The 22,212-nt window shown below is 41.0% G+C and overlaps 1 protein-coding gene across 2 annotated transcripts in view; it reads left to right on the top strand.

Annotated features, from left to right (window-relative positions):
- The window catches only part of CBLB (Cbl proto-oncogene B), a 268,224-nt gene that overhangs the window by 233,084 nt on the left and 12,928 nt on the right, over nt 1-22,212 (top strand). For both annotated transcript variants that reach the window (XM_063630593.1, XM_063630594.1), the window contains exon 19: nt 6,660-6,778. In XM_063630593.1, the coding sequence (XP_063486663.1) occupies nt 6,660-6,778 (119 nt within the window). The remainder of the gene's footprint in view (nt 1-6,659; nt 6,779-22,212) is intronic.

The following is a 22,212-nucleotide window of genomic DNA, read 5'->3' as shown; positions in this document are numbered from 1 at the left end:
ATATTATATAATATATTATATATAATATAATATATATATATTAGCCAGGCCTGGCAGCGTGGACCTCTAGTAGTCCCAGGTACTTAAAAGGCTGAGGCAGGAGAATTGCAAGAACCCAGGAGGTGGAGGTTGCAGCGAGCCGAGATCGCTCCACTGCACTCCAGCCTGGGTGACAAACTGAGACTCTGTCTCTGAAAACAAACAAAACAAAATACTGCAGAAATAGTCTTTGCAAAAATTTGAAATTTGGTAACAACTATAGACCCTGATCTAAGAGGCTCAACAAATTTATGTAAGATAAATGCTAGGAAAACCATACAAAGGCATGCAATTTTTAATTCTGAAAAAGAAATATTAAGAGAATATCTTACAGGCAACTTCCTTCCGCCACAGCAAGAAAAAGAAACAACATATACAGGACAGTTTTTAAGCGATGAAATAAGCAAAACTTCAATCTAGAAAATGTGTATCTAAAAAAAAAAGAGAGAGAGAGATGACTAAACAAAGTCTTTCAGACAAACGAAGGCTGAGGTAATTCAATTTAAGCCCGAGATGACACTTCCACAAGAATATCCAGAGAGTGTAAGAAATTGTAGATTTATAGTTGGAGACCATTTCATTTGATGCACAAAAGACAAGATGATGTTATCTGATATCTTGGCTATACACATTATCATTTCAAATCAGTGGGGGAAATCTGGGCTATTTAATACATGGTTTTAGAACAACTAACATTATTTTGAAAAAATAAAATTAAATCACTATTTCATACAAAGCAAATCTGAGCTGGAGCAGAAACTTAAACATGAAAGATGATACCATAAATGTGCTAGAATACAATATGGAAAAAATACATTATCTTGTTCTGGCCAAGACCTTTTGAAACAGGACATTAAAAATCCAGAAAACATGAAGGGTAAAGTATATATATGGGTGGGATAGATGGACAAATGCATAACTCCCCTATTTTCTCTCCCCACCTTCAGAACAATTTTAGAAATAAGGCTCACAAGCTGTAGATCAGAACAGCTTCGTTACTGATTGAGTTCACTGGAGAAAGTGACTTTGTTCCTCTGCGAGTTTGTTTTCACAATGTGATATACTGGTCTGGATGTACCTGCGGGGAAAACTTGGGCCAAGAGGAATAGAAGATCTCCCCAACAGATAAAGTTCATACATCTGATTACCTAGAATAAAGATAAACAACCACAGACAGGGAAAAATACCTTCAATGATTATGACTAGTGGTACTAATCCTAAATTCCCACAACATGTGGGCTGTAAGTGACTTTGGATTTTATATTTCTCGTGCCTGGAGTAAGCATGTGGCTGAGCTTTTCTGGTTGTTCCTTGCTTGACTGACTCCTTGAGTGAGACAGTAATCAATGCTTTCTTCCCAATTTCTCTTTCATCATCCAATGAAAGTGGTTTTCCTAAATCACTGGTAGGTGCTTTGATTTCTCCAGGGCGGTAAAGAGAGCAGCTGACTTACAGATCTCTGTTATTACTGACTACACTCTTTCTACTCAGTATGGATAAGTAAAACTCTGCAAGAATGCATTCCAAAATACTATCATGGTATAGTGGTAGGATAATCGTTTATTCTTAATTTCCCCCTAAATCTGTTTATTTCTGTCATCACAGGTCACAAAGACCCTCAAGTCCCACTGGCTCTGAATCTCATGGAATTAGATTAAATTATTAACTACCTTGTATTGTTACAGGCCTTAACCAACTCCTGGGGCATTTGGCTTTCACCCTTGCTATGCTAAAACTTGGATGAATAAAGGTCTCTCTCACACTATTGCTTTTATAAAAATTAGTGATTTTAGTATATAAGTAGATGATTCTTCCAACACCATGGCCTCCTAGCTCTTTGATCCTCTCTACTCCAATTATCTTGTCTTCCATTCTACCTTGGCCACTCACACCTAGGGTCACACTCTGGACCTTGTCGATGCTAGTAACAACAACCTTCTATAGTCTCAATTTCATGCAGCAATTTATCTGATCACTAGCTCCTATCTTTCTAATTCACCTTCTCTAATATACTGGGTCCTGATTCCTCAGTCTTCTCAGTAACTCCAGTTTATTAATTCTACCACCTTGTCATTCTCCCTCACATCCTTGATGTTCTCTTTCTCTCCTTTCACAGCTTAAATTCTAGGCCAACCATTATAATCCCTTCATTGCATATCCTCTCCATTCTCTTGCCCCTCTCTTGTCATTAGATTTTCTTGGCACAACTAAGTCCTCATTAAATCAAATTTAAACACTGGTTAAATCAAATTCCCTGCCTACTCCGTGTTTACAGCCATGCAGCTACACATGGCAAAAGAAAGGTTTCAACATGCCGACTAGTCTTACTTTAAAAATATGATCCCAGACTTCAAGAAGGCCTTTAATGCGGCCAGAAATCCTGCCTATCTACCCAGACTATTTATTCTCACTGTTTCTTAGATGAGTATTTTATATCCTTTCTCTTTCCTTAGATCTCCCTAATCTCCTGCCCCACCTTCACTCTAGCTGATTGTTTTACTTCCATGGCACTGAGGATACGAGAACATTGAAGCAATCAGTAAAACCTTCCTAAGACTGGCACTACCACATCTGCCCACCTATGAGCCTCTGCTCTCGTAGACGCAGCCTCCCCACCTGACACCACAAAAGAGCTCTTTTTGCTCTGGTGTAAGTTATTCCCTCTATATGTGTGCTAGATTTCATTCTCCTTCCAGGCCTTTTCCTAACAATGGTGGGGTGTAGGAAAAGGGTGAAAATGTAATATTCCCCCCGACCAAGTACATATGTGTACATCATATGATATACATATATGTATATGTATATTCACATATAGTAAAATAGTTGTCTTGATAAATGTCATATATTATATATTATATGTATATATGTATGTGCCTATATAATAGTGGTGAAGAAGACACAAACATGAATAAGAAAGCAAATTTAAATTGGTTTTTAGTAATGTTTGAAAAGAAGGGATAATTTCTCTACTCCATAGCAAAAGAATAAAACAAACATTTATTGAATGTTTGCTATTTCCCAAGCAGAGGGCTAAGGTCTTATGTCATCTCATTTACCATAGAAACAAATGCATAGAAGGAAGCTAAGACTTTGAGCAGTTAAATAACTTGCCCCTGATCACACACGTAATAAATGGCCAAATTGATTTTTCTCCCAGGATTGTCTGATTTCAAAGCCCATGTTCTATTCACTGTGCTATGAGAGAGAAACACCATAATTTCCTGGATGACTGGTCCTAATGAAATTTCTTAAAAATTTTCATTTCAGGACCATGCTTTGTAATGCACAGCTCTGTGGCATTGAATCAGGAGCTGACGTGTGGGCCTGTTAGGACCCAGCTCTCTTTGCCCGTGTTGGAATGCAGCATGATGGCTGTCTTTTGCTAACAAGCTGCCTGGACAGGCCCCGGAGGCAGACGTATTTCAGTTGTGGGTGAGCTGATTCCTAGATGTATGCTTTCTAATCCATTTATAAAGTGCTCTGAGATTCCTCTGGATGAAATGTGTCCTATAAATGTAATTTGTAGGTTTATTTGTCCTACAGTTTACAGCTGCCTGGTGATTTAATTCTCACTGCACTGTATTTTTAAAAGTATATTTAAGAGCATCTTTTACCAGTGGAAGACTTTCTAAATTGCTCTTTCAGAAGTTTCCAAAACAAAAGGTAACTTCTACAGAAAATTTCACAAATAACTATTTCTTATCTCTGGCCTTATTTGTGATCAGTGCTTTAAACTTCTTAGCCATCCCTCTCTCCTCCCAATTGCTATGTTGTGAAACAACCTTTCAGCTCAATGTAAGGTAGAGGGAATATGTCTTTGCCTCATTCTAAATTCCTTATTCCACAATTTAAAAACGCTAATGTTTTCTTCAGTGAGAAGAGTGGCAAAAATATATTGTGAATGTATTTATTTTCTGAAAGCATGGAAAGAAATAAACCTGGCCTCTTTCCTGTAGGGGACTGCAACTTAAGATGCAAGGGAGGGTAGTAGAAAAATTGCACCTATCATGTTAGCATCGGGAGATCTGGTCTGTAGCTCCACTCCTGTAACTGCATACAGTTTTATAGTCCTGAGCAAATCACGTCAGTATTCTGAGACACCATCAATATGGTGATATAAGGCAGGAGCAAGCACAGTTTTCTCAAGTGTTGGACATTTCATGACTTTATGAAGCTTGTAAACTGACATTAATATTTGTAGACAATCAGGTAATATTACGATGCACTTAGGTGGATACTATTATACAGTTCATTGACTGAAACATTCATCATTTATGTGTGTGTATGTGCATATGTGTGCACAGATTTTAGGGTTAAAGGGGGCTTTATATGTCTTTCAACCCCTCATATAATGCTGAAACATTCTCCCCAGTAACCCCAGCCGATGGAGATCCAACCTAGTTTAGCTTGACCTTCCATTTTAGGCCAGTCCTTTTCTTAAATTTTCCCTGTTTTTGACATAGGTTTTCCATAATCTGAAAGTGTCTCAGTCAATCACTATTGTCCTTGGTAGGCAACATCAGCACAAGAGAGAGATGGTGGAGCCACAAAATTAGTTCCTTGGATTTCATTTTTATGGCGAATTTCTTTTTCTAAGAGTGCTTTAAACTTTACCTACAATCCTTAAATTGTAATGAACTGATGAAATTGAAAATCGAAAAGGTATTGTCGCCAGCTGTTCCTGTGTTTTCTATTACTTTTGGCTCTTTGCACTAAATGTTTTTGAAATTAATGTTCAGGTATCATTTATTAGGTTTATTTTCGATCTCCCTTGAAGAAATTAACAGCCGCTCTATACATAACAGCAATTTAAAGTGGGCAAAGAGGACATCAGAGAATATAGTTGTATAATACATTTTTGAATGAATGAATGATCTCAGTTGTAGGCATGAAACTGGCAGGTTAACTTAGAAATGGGGGCAGAAAATCATTGAGGTAGAGGATCTCATCTTCCCAAGTGCAGTGGGAAGTGCCTCCTCACTGGGAGGCATCCCTAATTCTTTGCAAAATTGAAGAATTATCCAAAATGCTTCTCATTTATCTTAATAATAAACTCAGTATAATTCATCTGCCCCATTCTTTGGGGGTTTCACTATGTTCTTAGATGTGAATAATATGAAGGCCTTTATCATAAATAAAAGATAGAAGCATCACTTTATTGAGACCCAGGATGGATTTCTTTGTATTTAGTATTTGACTGCACGATATCTAAATCTGAGTGAAATAAAGGCACCTGACTTATAAGGAAGGTTTAAAAGGCACATATAGGTCTATTTAGCAAAGTAAATGAAAAGTACATCTGTATTTGAATATTGCTCACAAAGAAGAAAGAAGGATAAATTAGTTATTTCATTATAATATAACCCAGGAAGATCTAGGGGCCATTCATGGGCATATAGGTGAGTCAAGGAGTTGGGATGCAGTTTCCTTTGTTCATTCACTAACTCAAAAAATATTTATTTTACAATTCCCACTATGTGTCAGTCTAGGTACAATTGCTAGGTATAGGAAATACAGTATTGAGCAAAAGCATATAGGGTTCAAACTTTCATAGATTTGACATGGAAAGACACTATTCAGATAATCATGCTAATCAATATAACAAACTGACGCACTTTCTGAGAAAGAAAGAATGAGTCATAGTCCTAGGTTCAGGATAATCAGATGTGCACACAGTGACTTTCCAAATGTGACCCAATCAGCCAGTCTGGGAATTCCAGGTTGAGACATTCTTATTCCTCCCTCTTCAGACAAAGGCCACAGAAATTAGATCAAGCAACTTGAATCAAGCACCACTGTTTAGCTTTCCAATGTCCTCACTCCAGAACTACAGGGAGAGGGTATACTAACATGCCTCAGTCAGCCTCCAGGGTGAGGCAAAGTTGTGGCTAAGTGAACACTTACTTCCTCCACTCTACTAGGAACCCAGAGGTCCAGTGAGGTGTTGGAGCCTACTCCTGAAGGTTCCCAAGAGCTGATTATGCACATCATGTCCCATGTTCAATGGCATCATGTTGGTACCCTGAAATCAGACATGCAGGGAGAATTTAAACTCCAAAAACAATAAGCACTACAAATCAAACAATAAACACTGCATCTGGGATTGTCTGACCTGGTTTGGATTAAAGGAAGTAATTGATGTTATACCATTGAAAAATAGTTTTGCCCCCCAGAGAGCTGTTTTACCACCCACCACTGCAGGGTTCCCAAAATCTTATAAGTGTCTTAGGTTCTACAAGAAGGAATATCATCTATGAGGTGTAGACAGGTTGATTAATACAACAGGTCTATAGGTAGCATTTCTACTTATGGAATAGGGAAGCCTGCCCTGGCCGACCAATTTTGAGTGCTGGATATACCAACACAGTCTTTGAAAATGAACTCAGTGCCCTTCAAAGCAGTCCTTTCCCAGTCTTCTGACCTCATACTTCCTGGGTGAAGACTCAATTAGGAAGACTGTGAGATGGCAAGGGATTCTGTCATTTATAATGGAAATTATAGGACACTGGAAACACAAAACTCCCACATACGTGTCAAAACAAGCAGGATAAGTCCTTAGCAAAACAACTTTATAAGGGCAGGTCTCCATCTCATAGACTTTTTAAATTTCTTTTTTGCAGATGATGTCTCACTATGTTGCCCAGGCTGGAGTGCAGTAGCTGGTCACAGGCATGATCACCCTGCACTTCAAACTCAAACTCTCCTCCTGCCTCAGCTTCTCCAGCAGCTGGGACCACAGGTACACATCACCACACCCAGCACGATTTCTACTTTTGATAAAAATTGTGGAAGGGCTTGCTCAACCATCAATCCACCCTCCTATTTGTGAGATTAGAAAGCTGAAATCTCTATTTCCCAGACTTCCTTGCAACTTAGATTATTTATGTTAATTAGATTCTGCCCATGAAATGGACTAGTTTAAGTTTTGGAAGTTTTAAGAGGGGCAGAGTTTGTGGAAAAGTGAGATTTTCCTGAAGCAATGTTCCCATGTCCAATCTCTCTCTTTTTTTTTTTTGGTGTTAAGATTCAAAGCTTGAATCAAAACCTCAGGGTTGTTCTTAAACTCAGCTCTAGTAATGGCCTCCAGTGAAATACACTCTTGTGAGTCAGTCCTATATATATCTGGAAATCATTCCTACAGACTAAGCCTAGAGCATTCTGGCTAAGCCCTTCTGATGGTTTTTTTTTTTTTTTTTTATCATTTAATTATCCGTTTCAAGATTTTTCTTCTGAATATAACTAGAGTGGTTTCCGTTTTCAATACTGATAAGATATTTGGAGCAAGAAGTTAACACTTAGGAGTAAGCATCTGGGATTATCTGACCTGGTTTGGATTAAAGGAAGTAAGGATGTAATACCATTAAAAAATGGAATACACAAAATAGATGGGGTACACATGACCAAATAAAGTTACTTAAATTATCGTCCACTGTCACCTGGTATAAAGGTTAGGCTTTGTTAGAACAACAGGTTTTTAAAGTAGGCTTGTTTGGAGACAAAAAGGAATACAAAGTGTAAATTGGTCTGAAAACTTGTGATTGCAATCTATATAGGAGGAGGAGAGGAAGGAAAGAAGAAAGGAATGGAAAAGGAATTAAGGAAGAAAGAAAAGGAAGGGAGGGAAGGAAGGAGTGAGAGATAGGAAGGAGGGGAGAGAGGGAATGAAGAAGGGAGGGAAAGATGGAGGGAGAAAAAGAGGAAGAAAATAATTAAATCAAGGTTTTAAATTCTTAGCTTCAGGAATTGATAAGGACCAGGAGACTTTGTGACTACCCTAAAATGATGTCTTATCAGGATGTTGTAGCTAAAAGTCAAAGGCAAAGTCTGATCATGTAGGCTGCTGAAGCAGCTCTCCCATGTAATTTAGAGCATTTTTTTAGATACAGGTGGGAATCCATAGACAGATTCTAAAGAATCTGAGTTATCTGGCCCTCCAAATCTATGGTCCTCCCATGTTAGCAGTAGCAACTCCTCTTCCTTGTCTTATGAGGCTGATTCTACTCTGTTTGTAGATTCTGTAAGCCGTCACTTGGGGTAGTTTCCTTGAGAAAAAAAAAAAAAAACAACTTTTCTTGTGACCCTACCCTCAATGTTATTGCTTTTTGACTTACAATCAGACCCCAGCATGCCCAGGGGGTGCCAAACAAAGTCTTCAATGGTATGGGATTGTTTTACAGCAAAAATTTTCAAGATTTTGCTAATTTCCTTGCAACAACATGAGGAATATATGTCACAATGGATCCCTGAGGTTCTAAATTAGGGAAAAAGAACCAAAAATATTAGATTAGGTGAAATTTATAATGTGCCGGCATTTTCCAGAGATTCGTAAATCAGTGGGTGAGCTTAAGCATTTGAGTGCTTCTGACTCAAGGTTGTCTCGTATGGAATGATGTAAACATTCAAGGAAGGTTTTAGTATACTGTAGTAAGAGGAATACAAAGATTTAGGATGGTGGGAATGATGGAATTGATTTATTTTCTATGTTACCCATTCAGCCTGTAATTATGTCTGTTATGGGACCCAGAGAACACACTCTTCACCAAAGCACTCAGAAATGCAAAGTGAGAGATATTCCAGATTATCATAAAGCTCTGTAGACACTGTTCCCTGCAGGCCAGCATTAAGGTGGGAAATGCTGCCGTATAAATGGTCTGACTTATTTCATTGAGTTAATGTATCTTAGAAATACGACTGTAATAGTTCCATGTGTCAAGTTGGCTAGGGTTTACTACCCTGTTACTTAATTAAACACTGATCTTGGTGTTGCTGTGAAGGTATTTTGTAGACGGGTTAACATCCAATATTAGTTGACTTTAAGTGAAGAAGATTATCCTTTGAAATCTGGGTGAGCTTCATCCAAAGCCTTAAAAACATAACTAAGATGTCCCTGAAGAAGAAGAAATTCCACGTGTGGAGGGCAAAGTTGGCTCCTGCCTGAGAATTTCCAGCCAGCATTCCTGCCCTACAGATTTCAGACTGGCCAGCAACCACAATCACATAAGTCAATTCTTTGAAATCTCTCTATCTCTCCTGGCCCCTCTTTCTGCTGTAGTAGAAATCAAGTCCAGAGTGGTAATCAAAATGCTTTTGTAATTAGAAATCACTGGCAATGGATTAAAATAATTGGGCAGGAGATTGTTGCCCTACAGATTTATGTAAAATTAAGACAAAAACAAAAACGGAAAACTATAGGTTTGGCCTGTGTACACCTCACTTGAATTGTTATCACTATAATTAGCACTTCTTCCCACTTTCCAGACCTGTAGCAATTCCAGACCACTTTTTCTACAGACATTTGAATGAAGAGATAATATGTCCCCTTGACATTGCCACACGTATGTAATGTGAAGTTTCTTTGTGGTCTTTCCCAAATTGTCCTGCGGCTATTTGTTAAAGTTACTGTCAACTAGGAAAGAGCGATAGTCAGGCCCTGGGAAGCCAGAACACCATCACTAGACAAGTCATACCAGGGAGTTAGGGCATAGGGTCAGGAGATAAATGGAACAGCCTGACTCCATGTCAGAATAGGCCTCATGAGTTTACAAGTACACGCTGAGATTATTTTCCTTGTTTCTGAATGCATAGTTGGTGTACACATAAACTATAATCAGCAGAATCCTAATAAATGCTCCCTGACCAATGACGTAAAGGTTATTAAAAGAAAAGGGGCATATTTGAAGCCCCTAAAACAATTGTTCTTCTCAGATCCAATACTGAATTTTTGGGGAAATTGCAGAAATGAGTACCAATGTCAAAGTTTTGAAAAGATACAGGGGTGATGTTATGGTTTAAATTGTGTCTTCCAAGACATATGCTGATGTCCTAAGCCCCAGTATGGGACTTTATTTGGAAATAGGGTCATTGCCGATGTAATTAGTTAAATTATGATGAGGTCATACTAGGGTACAGCAGGCTCTTAATTCAATATGACTAGTGTTCCTATAAGAAGAGGAGAGAGACAAAGAGAGAAGAATGTTAAGACACAGAGGTGTGCACAGAGGAAGAATGCCATGTGATGTGCTAAGCAGAGATTGAGGTGGTGCACCTGCAACTAAGGAAAACCAAGAATTCACGGCCACCACCAAAAGCTAGGAAGAGGCAAGGAATCCTCTCTCCTACAGGTTTCAGAGAAAGAATGGCCCTGCCAACACATTTATTTTGGACTTCTAGCCTCAAAAACTCTAAGACAATAAATTTCCAGTTTTAGACAAGTTTGGGGGTATTTTGTTACAGCAGCCCTAGGAAACTAAGACAAGTTCTATTCTTTCACATCTTCATTTAACTTTTCTGTTTTACTCCTGAAAACAATAGATAGTTCTTGGAGAATGATATTGGAATATCTTAACAGGTCAGGTTGTCATGGATCTTGCATTCTTGTGGGGACAATGCACCAGAGAAAATAAATAAATTATATAAAAAATATATCAGAATCGATAAGTGTAAGGAAAAGTAGAGCAAGTTATGAGACAAGAAGCATGTCCATGGGAGGTGGGGGGCCTTTTAGAATCTAGAGTCAAAGAAGGTCTTTGTGATAGGTGACATTTGAGTAGCTACTTAATTGAGAGTGACCCCTGTACCTACATGGAGGAAGGACATTCCTGATAGCATGGAAATTAGTATTAAGCTACTCTCTTATTTCCAAGGTCTGATCCAGTGGCCAGTGAGTGAGTTTTCTTTAATTAGGTCACCTTATTACCAACACGATTTTATTTATCTGCCTCTTAAACATCTACAAATTTCTCTGTGGCCAGGCTCAGTCCACTCACCAAAATACAATTGCTCTTACCAGGTATTCAAAAGCCACATTTCTAGAACATGAATTTGTCAACTGCTGTCTTTCACTATGCTCTCCTGCTACGTGTTCCACTTGCCTTATTAGTCTCCCTCTTCCTGTGACTGATTGTGCCCCCAAGGGTCTGTCCCTGCCCAAAGTGTCTGCTGAGTTTCTAATTATAAATATCTTTTTACAGCTTGGCATGGTGGCTCACACCTGTTATCCCAGCACTTAGGGAGGCCAAAGTGGGAGGACCTCTTGAGGCCAGAATTTCTGAATCAGCCTTAGGAAAAGAGTGAGACCTCATCTCTACAAAAAATGTAAACACTAGCTGGGTTTGGTGGTGCATGCCTATATCTCCAGTTATTCAGAAGTCTGAGGCAGAAGGATCACTTGAGCCCAAGAGTTCAAGGCTACAGTGAGCTATAATGGTTGCCACTGTATTCCAGCCTGGGCAACACAGTGAGGCCCTGTCTCAAAAAAAAAAAAAAAAAAAAAAATTTGAGAAACAAACCTCTTTATACTACCTTTCCTATTCTGATCTCCTGATTTCAGTCCAAGGTTGGCATCTCGGATAAAGGATAGTAGGCATTTCAAGCTTTTTGTGTCTGCACTTTGTAGATAATAGTTTGTGCTTGCCTTGAAGCATTGATTTGCAGAGGCAGAAATCCTCCATTGCAGGGAGTCCACAGTATTCAAAAAATTGGTCAGTATGATTACAGAAATACCGTGGAAATGTTCTTATTATAGGTCTATGTTTATTCTTGAATAAAATGAGATTGATATTTATATAGTTCATTGATATTTATTGATTTTTAAATTTAAGAATGATGTATTATTTTAAACTCCATGAAGAAATGGATATTCTTTTTTACAGTTTTCTCTGCTACAATATATGCAAATCCCAATTTATGTAATAATCATCCAAAAGTTTTATCCTGATGATCTGTTCCATAGATTAATGACAATAGCCTTCTAAACTTCCTGTTTCCAGTTTCTGACGTCTCATCATAAAATACAGACTACTTCCTATTTAGTACAGCATTGGTATGTCAGCTTTCACTGGATGACCAACTACCCCAAAACTCAGTGATTTAAAATAACAATCATTTGTTTAGATGAGAGAATCTTGGGTCAGCTGGGTGGTTCTTCTGGTCTGAGCCTGCTTTGCTGATTTCTATCAGTCTTTCATGTGTTTGAAGTCGACCGGCAGATCAGTCTGTGGCTGAATAACTCAGGGTGGTCTCATTGGCTGTCAGCCAGGACTACCAGGAATAGTTGGGTCTTGTGTCTCATCAACCAGCATATTAACCCAGGCTTCTTTGCATAGTGGTGGCAAGGTTCCAAGAGCAGCAAGCAGGCAAAGTCCCAGTGTTCATTCTTCGTGCTTCCTAGTGAGCCATAGGCCCAAACTAATCAAACGGTGAAGCCTGGCTTCAAGGGGTAGAGAAACAGATATCGTATGTTGCTGAGGAGAGCTGCAAAGTCGCATTAAAAAGAGGTGTGCATGAACACTGATAGAAGTTTTATTCATAATTACCAAAAATTTGAAGCAACCAAGATATTCCTCAATAGATGGATATATAAACAAACTGTGATACATCTAGCCAATGGAATAGTATTTAACAATAAAAAGAAATGAGCTATCACACCATGAAAAGACATGGAGGACTCTTTTTTTTTTTTTTTTCCTTGAGATGGAATCTTACTCTGTCCCCCAGGCTGGAGTGTAGTGGCACAATCTTGGATCACCGCAACTTCCTTGTCTCAGGTTCAAGAGATTCTTGTGCCTCAGCCTCCCGAGTAGCTGAGATTACAGGCGTATGTCACCACACCTGGCTAATTTTTGTATTTTTAGTAGAGACAGGGTTTTACCATTCTGGCAAGGCTGATCTCGAACACCTGGCCTCAAGTGTTCCCACTGCCTCGGCCTCCCAAAGTGCTGGGATTTTAGGCGTGAGCCACTGCGCCCGGCCAACATGGAAGACTCTTAAATGCATTTCACTAAGTAAAATAAGCCAGTCTGAAAAGGCCTCATATGTTGTGTGATTTCGATTATGTCACATTCATTTTTTCTTTTTTTTGAGACAGAGTCTCGCTCTGTTGCCAGGCTGGAGTGCGATGGCGCAATCTCGGCTCACTGCAATCTCTGCCTCCCAGGTTCAAGCAATTCTCCTGCCTCAGCCTCCCAAATAGCTGGGATTACAGGCGCACCACCACACCCAGTTAATTTTTTTGTATATTTAGTAGAGACGGGGTTTCACCATGTTGGCCAGGATGGTCTTGATCTCCTGACCTCATGATCCGCCCGCCTTGGCCTCCCAAAGTGCTGGAATTACAGGCATGAGCCACTGCACCAGGCCAATTATGTCACATTCTTGAAAAGACAAAACTATAAGACAGTAAAAGATGAACGAAGGCCAGAGGTTTGAGGGAGGGATGAATAGGTGAAACACAGGGAATTTTTAGGGCAGTGAAACTGTTCCTTATGATACTTTGATGGTGGAGGCATGACATTATACATTTATCAACACCCATAGGATGCATGACACAGCATGAGCCTTAATGCAAACTATGGACTTTAGTTAGTAATAATGTGCCAATACTGGTTCATGAGTTGTGACAATTGTATGACACTAATACAAAATCATAATAGGAGAAATCATGTGTTTTCAGAGTGTAGGGGGAGGAGAGGGAGTACCTGATAAATCTCTGTACTTTCTGCACAATTTTTTATAAATCTAAAATGCTTTTAGAAAAAATAAAGTCTATTTGAAAAGGGGATGGGGAGGTTGTGTGCATAAAGGGATGAGAATAATTTCTGACTACTTTTGCATTCTATCACAGCACCTAAAATCATTCAAAATTTACCAAACCTAATTCTCCAGATTCATCTCCTAGCCATCTCCCCTTGCCACTTGGTCCAGAGACCTAGAAACCCCAACCCATTCCCTGAATACAGTTGAATTTCTATGCCCTGTTGTGTCTTCTTCCCTTAGCTGGGAGACTTCAACATCTTCTTTTTCATATATTAAACTTCTTTTCATTTCTTCTCCAGACTCCATTACTTTTTCCATGAATCCTGTCAGCACCCTGTAGTCTAAAATAATTCCTTCTTCCTCCGCATTCTGACAATGTCCTACCAGTGCTGTATTATTTATCCTGGCTGGCCTTTTATTATACTCAGTTTTCACATCTGTTTCTATCTATTCTCCTTGAGGGCCAGTCCCTTGTCTTAATTTTGATTCAACTATAATGCTGAGCACAGTGCAAGACACATAATTGGAACTGACTGAATGTTGACTGGAATTAGCAATTAAATTTAGAAACGATGTGGTAACAGCCATGGAAGTCTTGAATTTTGCCTTAGACAAAAAATCTAAGTAGTTTGGATTTTCTGATCTTTCTTCACTGCTAATGACTCAAATGGCGTTTTATTTGTAAACTATAAAGAACATTGTGGAAGAAGTTATTAACTGATACAAATGATAAAAACAGTATATGGTTTTATTTAAAGTACGTGGTAGAAAAGGGAATCAAATCTATTGCCTATAAAAACTATCATATTTCACTTATGGCTTGTGGTAAAGGAAAATATATATAAACTATCAGCTATTAGAACCAGCAGATTTCCATTGCAATTGACATTACTAATATTATAAACATTGCACTAGGCATAGTTTCATATGAATGAATTTAGTGATCAATACAGTACCACTTGGGGGTACATTTTTCTTTATTACCATGACAATTGAAAACAGTGGGGATTTCAGTTTCTAATTTTAATTGATAACTCAATGGCCTTTCCCCCAGTATTGAGCTCTCATTGTCCAAGGTCTGCTCACTTTTTCAACATCATTTCTGTGCAATTGAAATAAAATGATCAATTAGTCTTTTAAGCACAGCATCTGTGTTTTGAGGGCAAGTTGAGAATGAAAGTAAAAATCAATCTCCTGGATGAGTCTCAGAGGGGCACTGGCTTTTTCCCTTCAGGAACTTTCCCATCTCTGAGCACAAGGCAACTGCCAGAGTTAGGGCAAAAGTGACAGATAGGTGTTTAAGTTCAGTGTAGGACCTGCGGTAGAGTTTTCAGCTGGTAACAATGGACATAACTGAATGCAAATCTAATGCTAAATTAGTTGAGAAATACACAGTGACCTAAGAAGAGTGATATCTAATTAGTGTTACACACCTGGAAGAGAAAGCAAGCCAGGAGCCTAACTGTTTAATACATACAGGATGTAACACTGTCACTATGGGGGATGAGCTGAGCTGTGATAGGAACGGAAGAGAGAGAATCTTCATTGACAGGATTCTTTTTCCTCTTCAAAACTAAGTAATAGCTTCACATATTTCCCTGGGTTTTGTAATATATACTTGTCCATACCAATACTTGTAGGGATATCCTTCGTGAGTACTGTTTATTTGCAAAATGGCCCTCAAGAATATATGCATTTTAAAGTATATATATATAAGGCTAATATAACTAAATAATAATCTATAGTAATAAATAAGAAATAGTCTGTGGTAATAAATAATAGTATTAGATTAATGGATGTAGCTCATTATGTAGAAGAAGATGATCAGGATCATGATGTGAGTAGACTCAACTGGCTGTCAATGTCCCATATGACGGCTTTACCCAATGGAGTGGAAAAATGCTCAAGGAAGATACGCCAAGTTGAAAAAGATCCATGGCTTCACTGTCACCCCAAATTTTCATTAAAAATATGCCCTCCTGTTGTTTAGTTTCAAAGATGGAGACCAGAGCTCATAAGATTTATTTCATCACTATCAATACCAGATGACTGTCCAAGCAGTCATCAGTATTCCTCCCACCTGAAACACACGCACACACTCTCTCTCTCTCCAGTCCCAAGGAAAAGAAAGATGAAGTTTTTCACATCTTGAATCAGAGTAAAAATATTTACCTCATTTTGTTGTGTTGATTATTAAATGAGCCAATCTTTATAAAGTGCCTAGCACGTGGAAATCTCACAAAAATGCCTGCTGCTGCTGCTCCTCCTCATCGTAGTCCCTATCATCCTCCTCATCCTTCTTGTCCTTCTCTTTTTACTACTAATACTACTGTGTCTGGCTCCAAAGTATTATATAATTAGGTATTAACAAGTATGCATAATGAGTCAGCTATAGTATACTGAAAGCAGCTGATCTTGGAATTAGACCAGCATGGGTTCGAAAGCCACTTACTGACCACAACAAGAGTTTGGCTAACTTACTTATCCTCCCTGAATGTCCATTTCTTTATCTGTAAAATGGGACAGTAATATTTGCCTCATAGGATTGCTGTAAGTAATTAATGCAATGTGTCTAGGAAGTACTAGGTGATTAACAAATGCCAGTACTTTTGCCATTTCCTTCTAAACCTCCACTATGAGAGTCTCCACTCTGGACAAGAGGATGCCACACTTGAGTAAGTGGGCTGTAGCCCCAGACATCGTTTCCTCCTCTGAGTGATTGATGGAAACATGTTATCTCTTTCCAAGCAGCAGTTGCTGTTGACTGCCACACAAGTGTTCCCTGGAATGTGCTGTTAGCAGATAGTGATGTTTATTGCCCACAGTCAGCTGACCATTTCTCTGGAGGAATGAGGAAACCCGAATAAAGTGGGTGAACCAATGCTGTCAGCCAATTCAGAATATGGTCCTAGATGGATACAAATGTAATCACTCCCTGACTACACCATTTCCAGCAATTTGATATGCTTACACAGCCCTGCAAAGTCCAGTCATTATCACTGCACACCCAAAATGTCCTAATTTTTATGTTTATCTTTAAAGCCAATTATATTCTTAAATTTGTTTTGCAGAATTTCTTCCAGGATGTTTCCAGTCGTTCTGGATTTAAGCTGTTGCATGTCTTTTAATCTCTTCCCACAATTCCTTCATATTCTATCTCCCACCCAGGTGTTTCATGAGATTGTAAGTGAATACTAATGTGAGTCCTTTGCTAGTCCTTCAAAGAGGCAGAATAACCTTGGGAGCATGGGCATGGGTTTTACAGTACATTATGGTCCTTATTGTCTATCTCCATGGGACCTACATCAGTTTAGCCTCAATTGTCTCAACTGTGAAATGGAGATTGTAAAGCACACTGGTAGAAAGAATTATTGAAGCTTAATTGAATGCATAATAGAAAATGGCTAGCACATGCTTGATGCTCAATACTTTGTAATACTCAGAATACTTTTACACGTATAGACTTGCTTCATCTGTCTTGTGGATACACCTTCTATTAAAAACTCTTACTCTGAACTTTTTACACATTTTCCTATTTTTTTAAATTGCTACCTTTTTTTTTTAATTGCTAGATTCTATCCTTAACTAGGTCTGTCATAAATAGAGAAAGGCTTATGGTGAGCAAGCGACAGTGGACACTTCTCCAGTTGTGTCTCTGTGTGTGGTAATGGGACATGGGAAGAATGGAGCCTTCCTGGGGAGGAAGGGGCCACACTATGTTCCCACCTTGTGTAGGAACATAGGCGGCTTGACAAACAAGAACATTTCCTGGGCACCCACTGGGCTCAAAGCACCTGATTAGGCCCGGTGAGAGATTACAAAGGAAGGAGAAGATGGGCCTTCTGCCTGGCTGCTTCGCCAACGAGCTGCTTAGAAGCCTGAGAGAAGCAGGGGAGTCAGGGCTGGCTGGATGTTGTCACACCACAATGCGTTGTACTCAAGAGGAGCTAATTTTAAGCTGGCAAGTTGTCCTATCTGTTAGCACAGAAAATATTCATTCCTGGGGTAAAGGAATTGGGAGTTAACCAGATCCAGGGCACCCAGGGGCCTTGTAAATCACAGAGCTGCTGAACAACCTGGCAACTCCATTGAGAACAGTGAGAGCATATATTCCAGCCACTAAGGAGCACAGAAGCCTTTTGTAAGCCAAGTGAAGGTAGATGCTGTGCAATTGGTCCACAGAGAGGACAAAATCTAGGACAGCAGTTACCATAAAGCCACAGCTAAAGTTCTGTTGTCTTTATTTACTCAGCCCTTCCTTTAAAATTTCCTGATTTGTCACTGTCATTTGTGAATATTGCCTGATGAAAAGGAAAATCTGTTTCTCCAGAGATGGGGCTGGGAATAGACAGGGGAAGCATGTAGTCTGTGGAGGCTGAGCATGCTCTTGGGTGCCGCTGTTGTCGAATCATTCCTCTGCCTGGCCAGAGAAGAACTCTGAAGAGCAGGCTGTTCCACTTGGAGATAATGTGGGGCATGATTTCCCCTGCCGTCTCAATTATTTCTGAAATGCAAACTTGCAAAGACCAATTCACGTACTTGTGTTTAGGAAAACCTGAGCCCTCCCAAACAGTCATGGGCTTTGTTCTTCTGGTTTTCTTCTGAGAGTTTCACTCTCCAAAGGATAACTAGATTCTTGTAGCAACTAAATTGAAGCTGGAAGATTAATCCAGGTGGCTTACATGTCAATCACTTTATAGAAGCCTTTGAAGGTGGATGTGTGACAAGCATATCTAATTATTTATAATGACACTTTTATTACTATGGCTCTTTTCTCCTAAGGATTTTCTGATTTCAGAGTACTTTAGAAGGTTACTGCTATTCATCACAGCACATTTATTTAAAAATTGGAGTGAGATGTATGCAAATAAGCAAGCTGAAACTTCTTTTAAAATTATATTTTATGTTTCTATTATTACATTTTTATTTGCCAATACCGAATATTTTCTTTTACAGTTGAATTATATTTATTCTTTCAAAAGCAAATTTCAAAGTTGTAACTTAAAGTAATAATTGAAGACAACCAACAGATTCAGTAATGCTTAGAAGCAACTTTAGTTGAAACTGTCTTTGAAAAAATTATAACAGTGAGGCAAATCTAAACTGGTTTAGATTCTTGCTTCTAACCTCGCAAGCTAACTGCATTTGTTAACTTTAAAACAAAGAGGATAACACTCCCTTCCCAAAACTAACCCCCTCCTTGCTTGGGGACCAAAACCAACTTTGGAAGAGTTATAAAAGGCCATGAGGTTAGGGTTACGGGAGGGGCCTGAATTCTGCTAAGATGTGTGCATAGTTCAATGATAACCAGCCATTGTTCCCTAGCTTGCCTTTCTATAACTGTTTGCTACACCAGAGGTCATATGATTTGTAACTTCCCCTATCGTTCAGATAGATAACATTACATTGTCACAACCTAAGATTGGTCTTTGAGATATTTTTCAGACTTTTGCATTCTGGCAACCAACTGACTCTACTCAGACCCATAACTCATACCAAGGAACTGGCTCAACCAGTCCTGTAACCCTTATCTAGAAATAGACCCAGCATGCCAAAATAATATGAACATTCCTGTGACTTCATCCCCAACCAATTAACAGCACCTATTCCCTAGCCTTCTGCCCACCTAATTATCCTTAAAAACCCTAGTCTCTGAGTTTTCAGGGAGGTGGATTTGAGAAATGTATCCTGTCCTACTGCTTGTCTGGTCCTGCAGTTATTAAACTCTTTCTCTGCTCCAACACCACTGTCTTAGTGAATTGACTTTATCTGTGCAGCAGGCAAGAAGAATCCAGCTGGGTGATTACTTATCGTAGGAGAAAGAAATTCAGGTTTTATACAAAAATATCAGATTTAGTTTAGATGTGCTGGTTAATAAAATATTATTTAACTTTCACAGCTTTGTGTCTTTAAATATAAAACAAGGATGACATATACTTGACTTAATTGTGGCTATAAGGATTGAAAGTGATCAAGTGCATGAAAACTACCAAGTTAAAGAATTTATAATAGTTTTTTTTTTCCTGGATAAAGAACATATGGAAACTAATGTTCACAGGATAGCTTCGAACAGAGGTTCGTATTTGAGATCTATGGATAAGAATTCAAACATGGCAGAGGCGCTCCTCACTTCCCAGACGATGGGTGGCCGGGCAGAGGAGCTCCTCACCTCCCAGATGGGGCGGCCGGGCAGAGGCGCTCCTCATTTCTTCCCGGACGGGGTGGCCGGGCAGAGGCGCTCCTCACTTCTTCCCGGACGGGGCGGCCGGGCAGAGGCACTCCTCACTTCTTCCTGGACGGGGTGGCCGGGCAGAGGCGCTGCTCACTTCCCAGACGGGGCGGCCGGGCAGAGGCACTCCTCACTTCCCAGACGGGGCGGCCGGGCAGAGGCGCTCCTCACTTCCCAGACGGTGGGTGGCCGGGCAGAGGCGCTCCTCACTTCCCAGACGGTGGGTGGCCGGGCAGAGGTGCTCCTCACTTCCCAGACGATGGGTGGCCGGGCAGAGGTGCTCCTCACTTCTTCCCGGATGGGGCGGCCGGGTAGAGGCACTCCTCACTTCTTCCCGGATGGGGCGCCCGGGGAGAGGCGCTCCTCATTTCTTCCCGGACGGGGCGGCCGGGCAGAGGCGCTCCTCACTTCCCAGACGGGGCGGCCGGGCAGAGGCGCTCCTCACTTCCCAGACGGGGCGGCCGGGCAGAGGCGCTCCTCACTTCCCAGACGATGGGTGGCCGGGCAGAGAGCTCTGCCCATCGTCTGGGAAGTGAGCAGCGCCTCTGCCCGGCCGCCCCGTCCGGGAAGAAGTGAGGAGCGCCTCTGCCCGGCCGCCCCGTCCGGGAAGAAGTGAGGAACGCCTCTGCCCGGGCGCCCCGTCCGGGAAGAAGTGAGGAGCGCCTCTGCCCGGCCGCCCCGTCTGGGAAGAAGTGAGGAGGGACTGTGCCCGGCCGCCCCGTCCGGGAAGAAGTGAGGAGTGCCTATGCCCGGCCGCCCTGTCCGGGAAGAAGTGAGGAGCGCCTCTGCCCGGCCGCCCCATCTGGGAAGTGAGGAGCGCCTCTGCCCGGCCACCCATCATCTGGGAGGTGAGGAGCGCCTCTGCCCGGCCACCCATCGTCTGGGAGGTGAGGAGCGCCTCTGCCCGGCCACCCATCGTCTGGAAAGTGAGGAGCGCCTCTGCCCAGCTGCCCCATCTGGGAAGTGAGGAGTGCCTCTGCCCGGCCACCCATCGTCTGGGAAGTGAGGAGCGCCTCTGCCCGGCCGCCCCGTCCGGGAAGAAGTGAGGAGCGCCTCTGCCCGGCCACCCATCGTCTGGGAAGTGAGGAGCGCCTCTGCCCGGCCACCTATCGTCTGGGAAGAAGTGAGGAGCGTCTCTGCCTGGCCGCCCCATCTGGGAAGTGAGGAGCTCCTCTGCCCGGCCGCCCCGTGTCTGGGTAGAAGTGAGGAGCTCCTCTGCCTGGCCGCTCCGTCTGGGAGGTCTACCATGGAGGCCAGAAGCAATGTGGGGGCTGGACGTGGTGGCTCACGCCTGTGGTCCCGGCACTCTGGGGGGCGAGGTGGGTTGATCACTTCGGGCTAGGAGTTCAAGACCAGTCTGGCCAACTTGGCGAAACATGAAGAATACAACAGACAAACCAACCAACCAACTCAGTGACAACAAAACAGGTCTACCCTGGAGTCATACTCTAATTTTTTCTATTTTCCTCCCTTTCTGATCCTTTATCCCACTTTCTTTTTCTTCCTCTTCCTTCTCCCTCTTCTTTGTCAAATAGAGGATTGAGTTATTATCACTGATCCATATAAAGTCCCTCTCTCATTTATTTTAACTCCCACCCCCCATTTCTATTCCCCGACTTCCCATGTGCAACCTTCCTAATATGTTTGATACGCATCTTTTTGTTTGTATGTATTTTTAGAAAATGTTTATTGTTTTTGTATGCAAAAAAAATTAATAAAAAAAAAAAAGACAAAAAAAAAAAAAAAAGAATTCAAACATGGACTTCTTCAGGAAGTCCATTAGTTCCCTAAAATGATGTGTAAAACTGTGCACAAGTGTATGTTGACTCTCTGTATTGCAAGTGACAGAAACTGAAATCTTAGTAACTTATCCAAAAGAGAGCTTAGGCCAGGCACAATGGTTCACGCCTGTAATCCCAGCACATTGGGAAGCTGAGGCGGGTGGAACACTTGAGGTCAGGAGTTCAAGACCAGCCTGGCCAACATGGTGAAACCCTGTTTCTACTAAAAATAGAAAAATTAACTGGATGTAGTTCTGGGTACCTGTAATCTCCGCTACTCAGGAGGCTGAGGCACGAGAATCACTGGAACCCAGGAGATGGAGGTTGCGATGAGCCGAGATTGTGTCACTGCCCTCCAGCCTGGGTGACAGAGCAAGACTCTGTCTCAAACAAAACAAAACAAAACAAAAAGGAGCTTAACAAAAGTACAATGGGAAGCCTGGGTATTGAGAATAGGTGGAACCAGGGCCTGGAATATAGCCAGGTTGCCACTTCAGCTTAGTGGCTTGCTTTCCTCCTTCAGTAGGCATTATTCACAGCTGACCTACTAATATATGCTAGGAAACATAAATTCAGATGATCACATCACTCACAGGAGTGAGAGACTGAAACTGATTTTCTCATTTCCCA

Source organism: Symphalangus syndactylus, chromosome 21, assembly GCF_028878055.3.
Source record: "Symphalangus syndactylus isolate Jambi chromosome 21, NHGRI_mSymSyn1-v2.1_pri, whole genome shotgun sequence".
NCBI classification, from domain to species: Eukaryota; Metazoa; Chordata; class Mammalia; order Primates; family Hylobatidae; genus Symphalangus; species Symphalangus syndactylus.
Note: the sequence above shows the minus strand (reverse complement) of the source record. Positions and strands in the feature narration are given on the sequence as shown.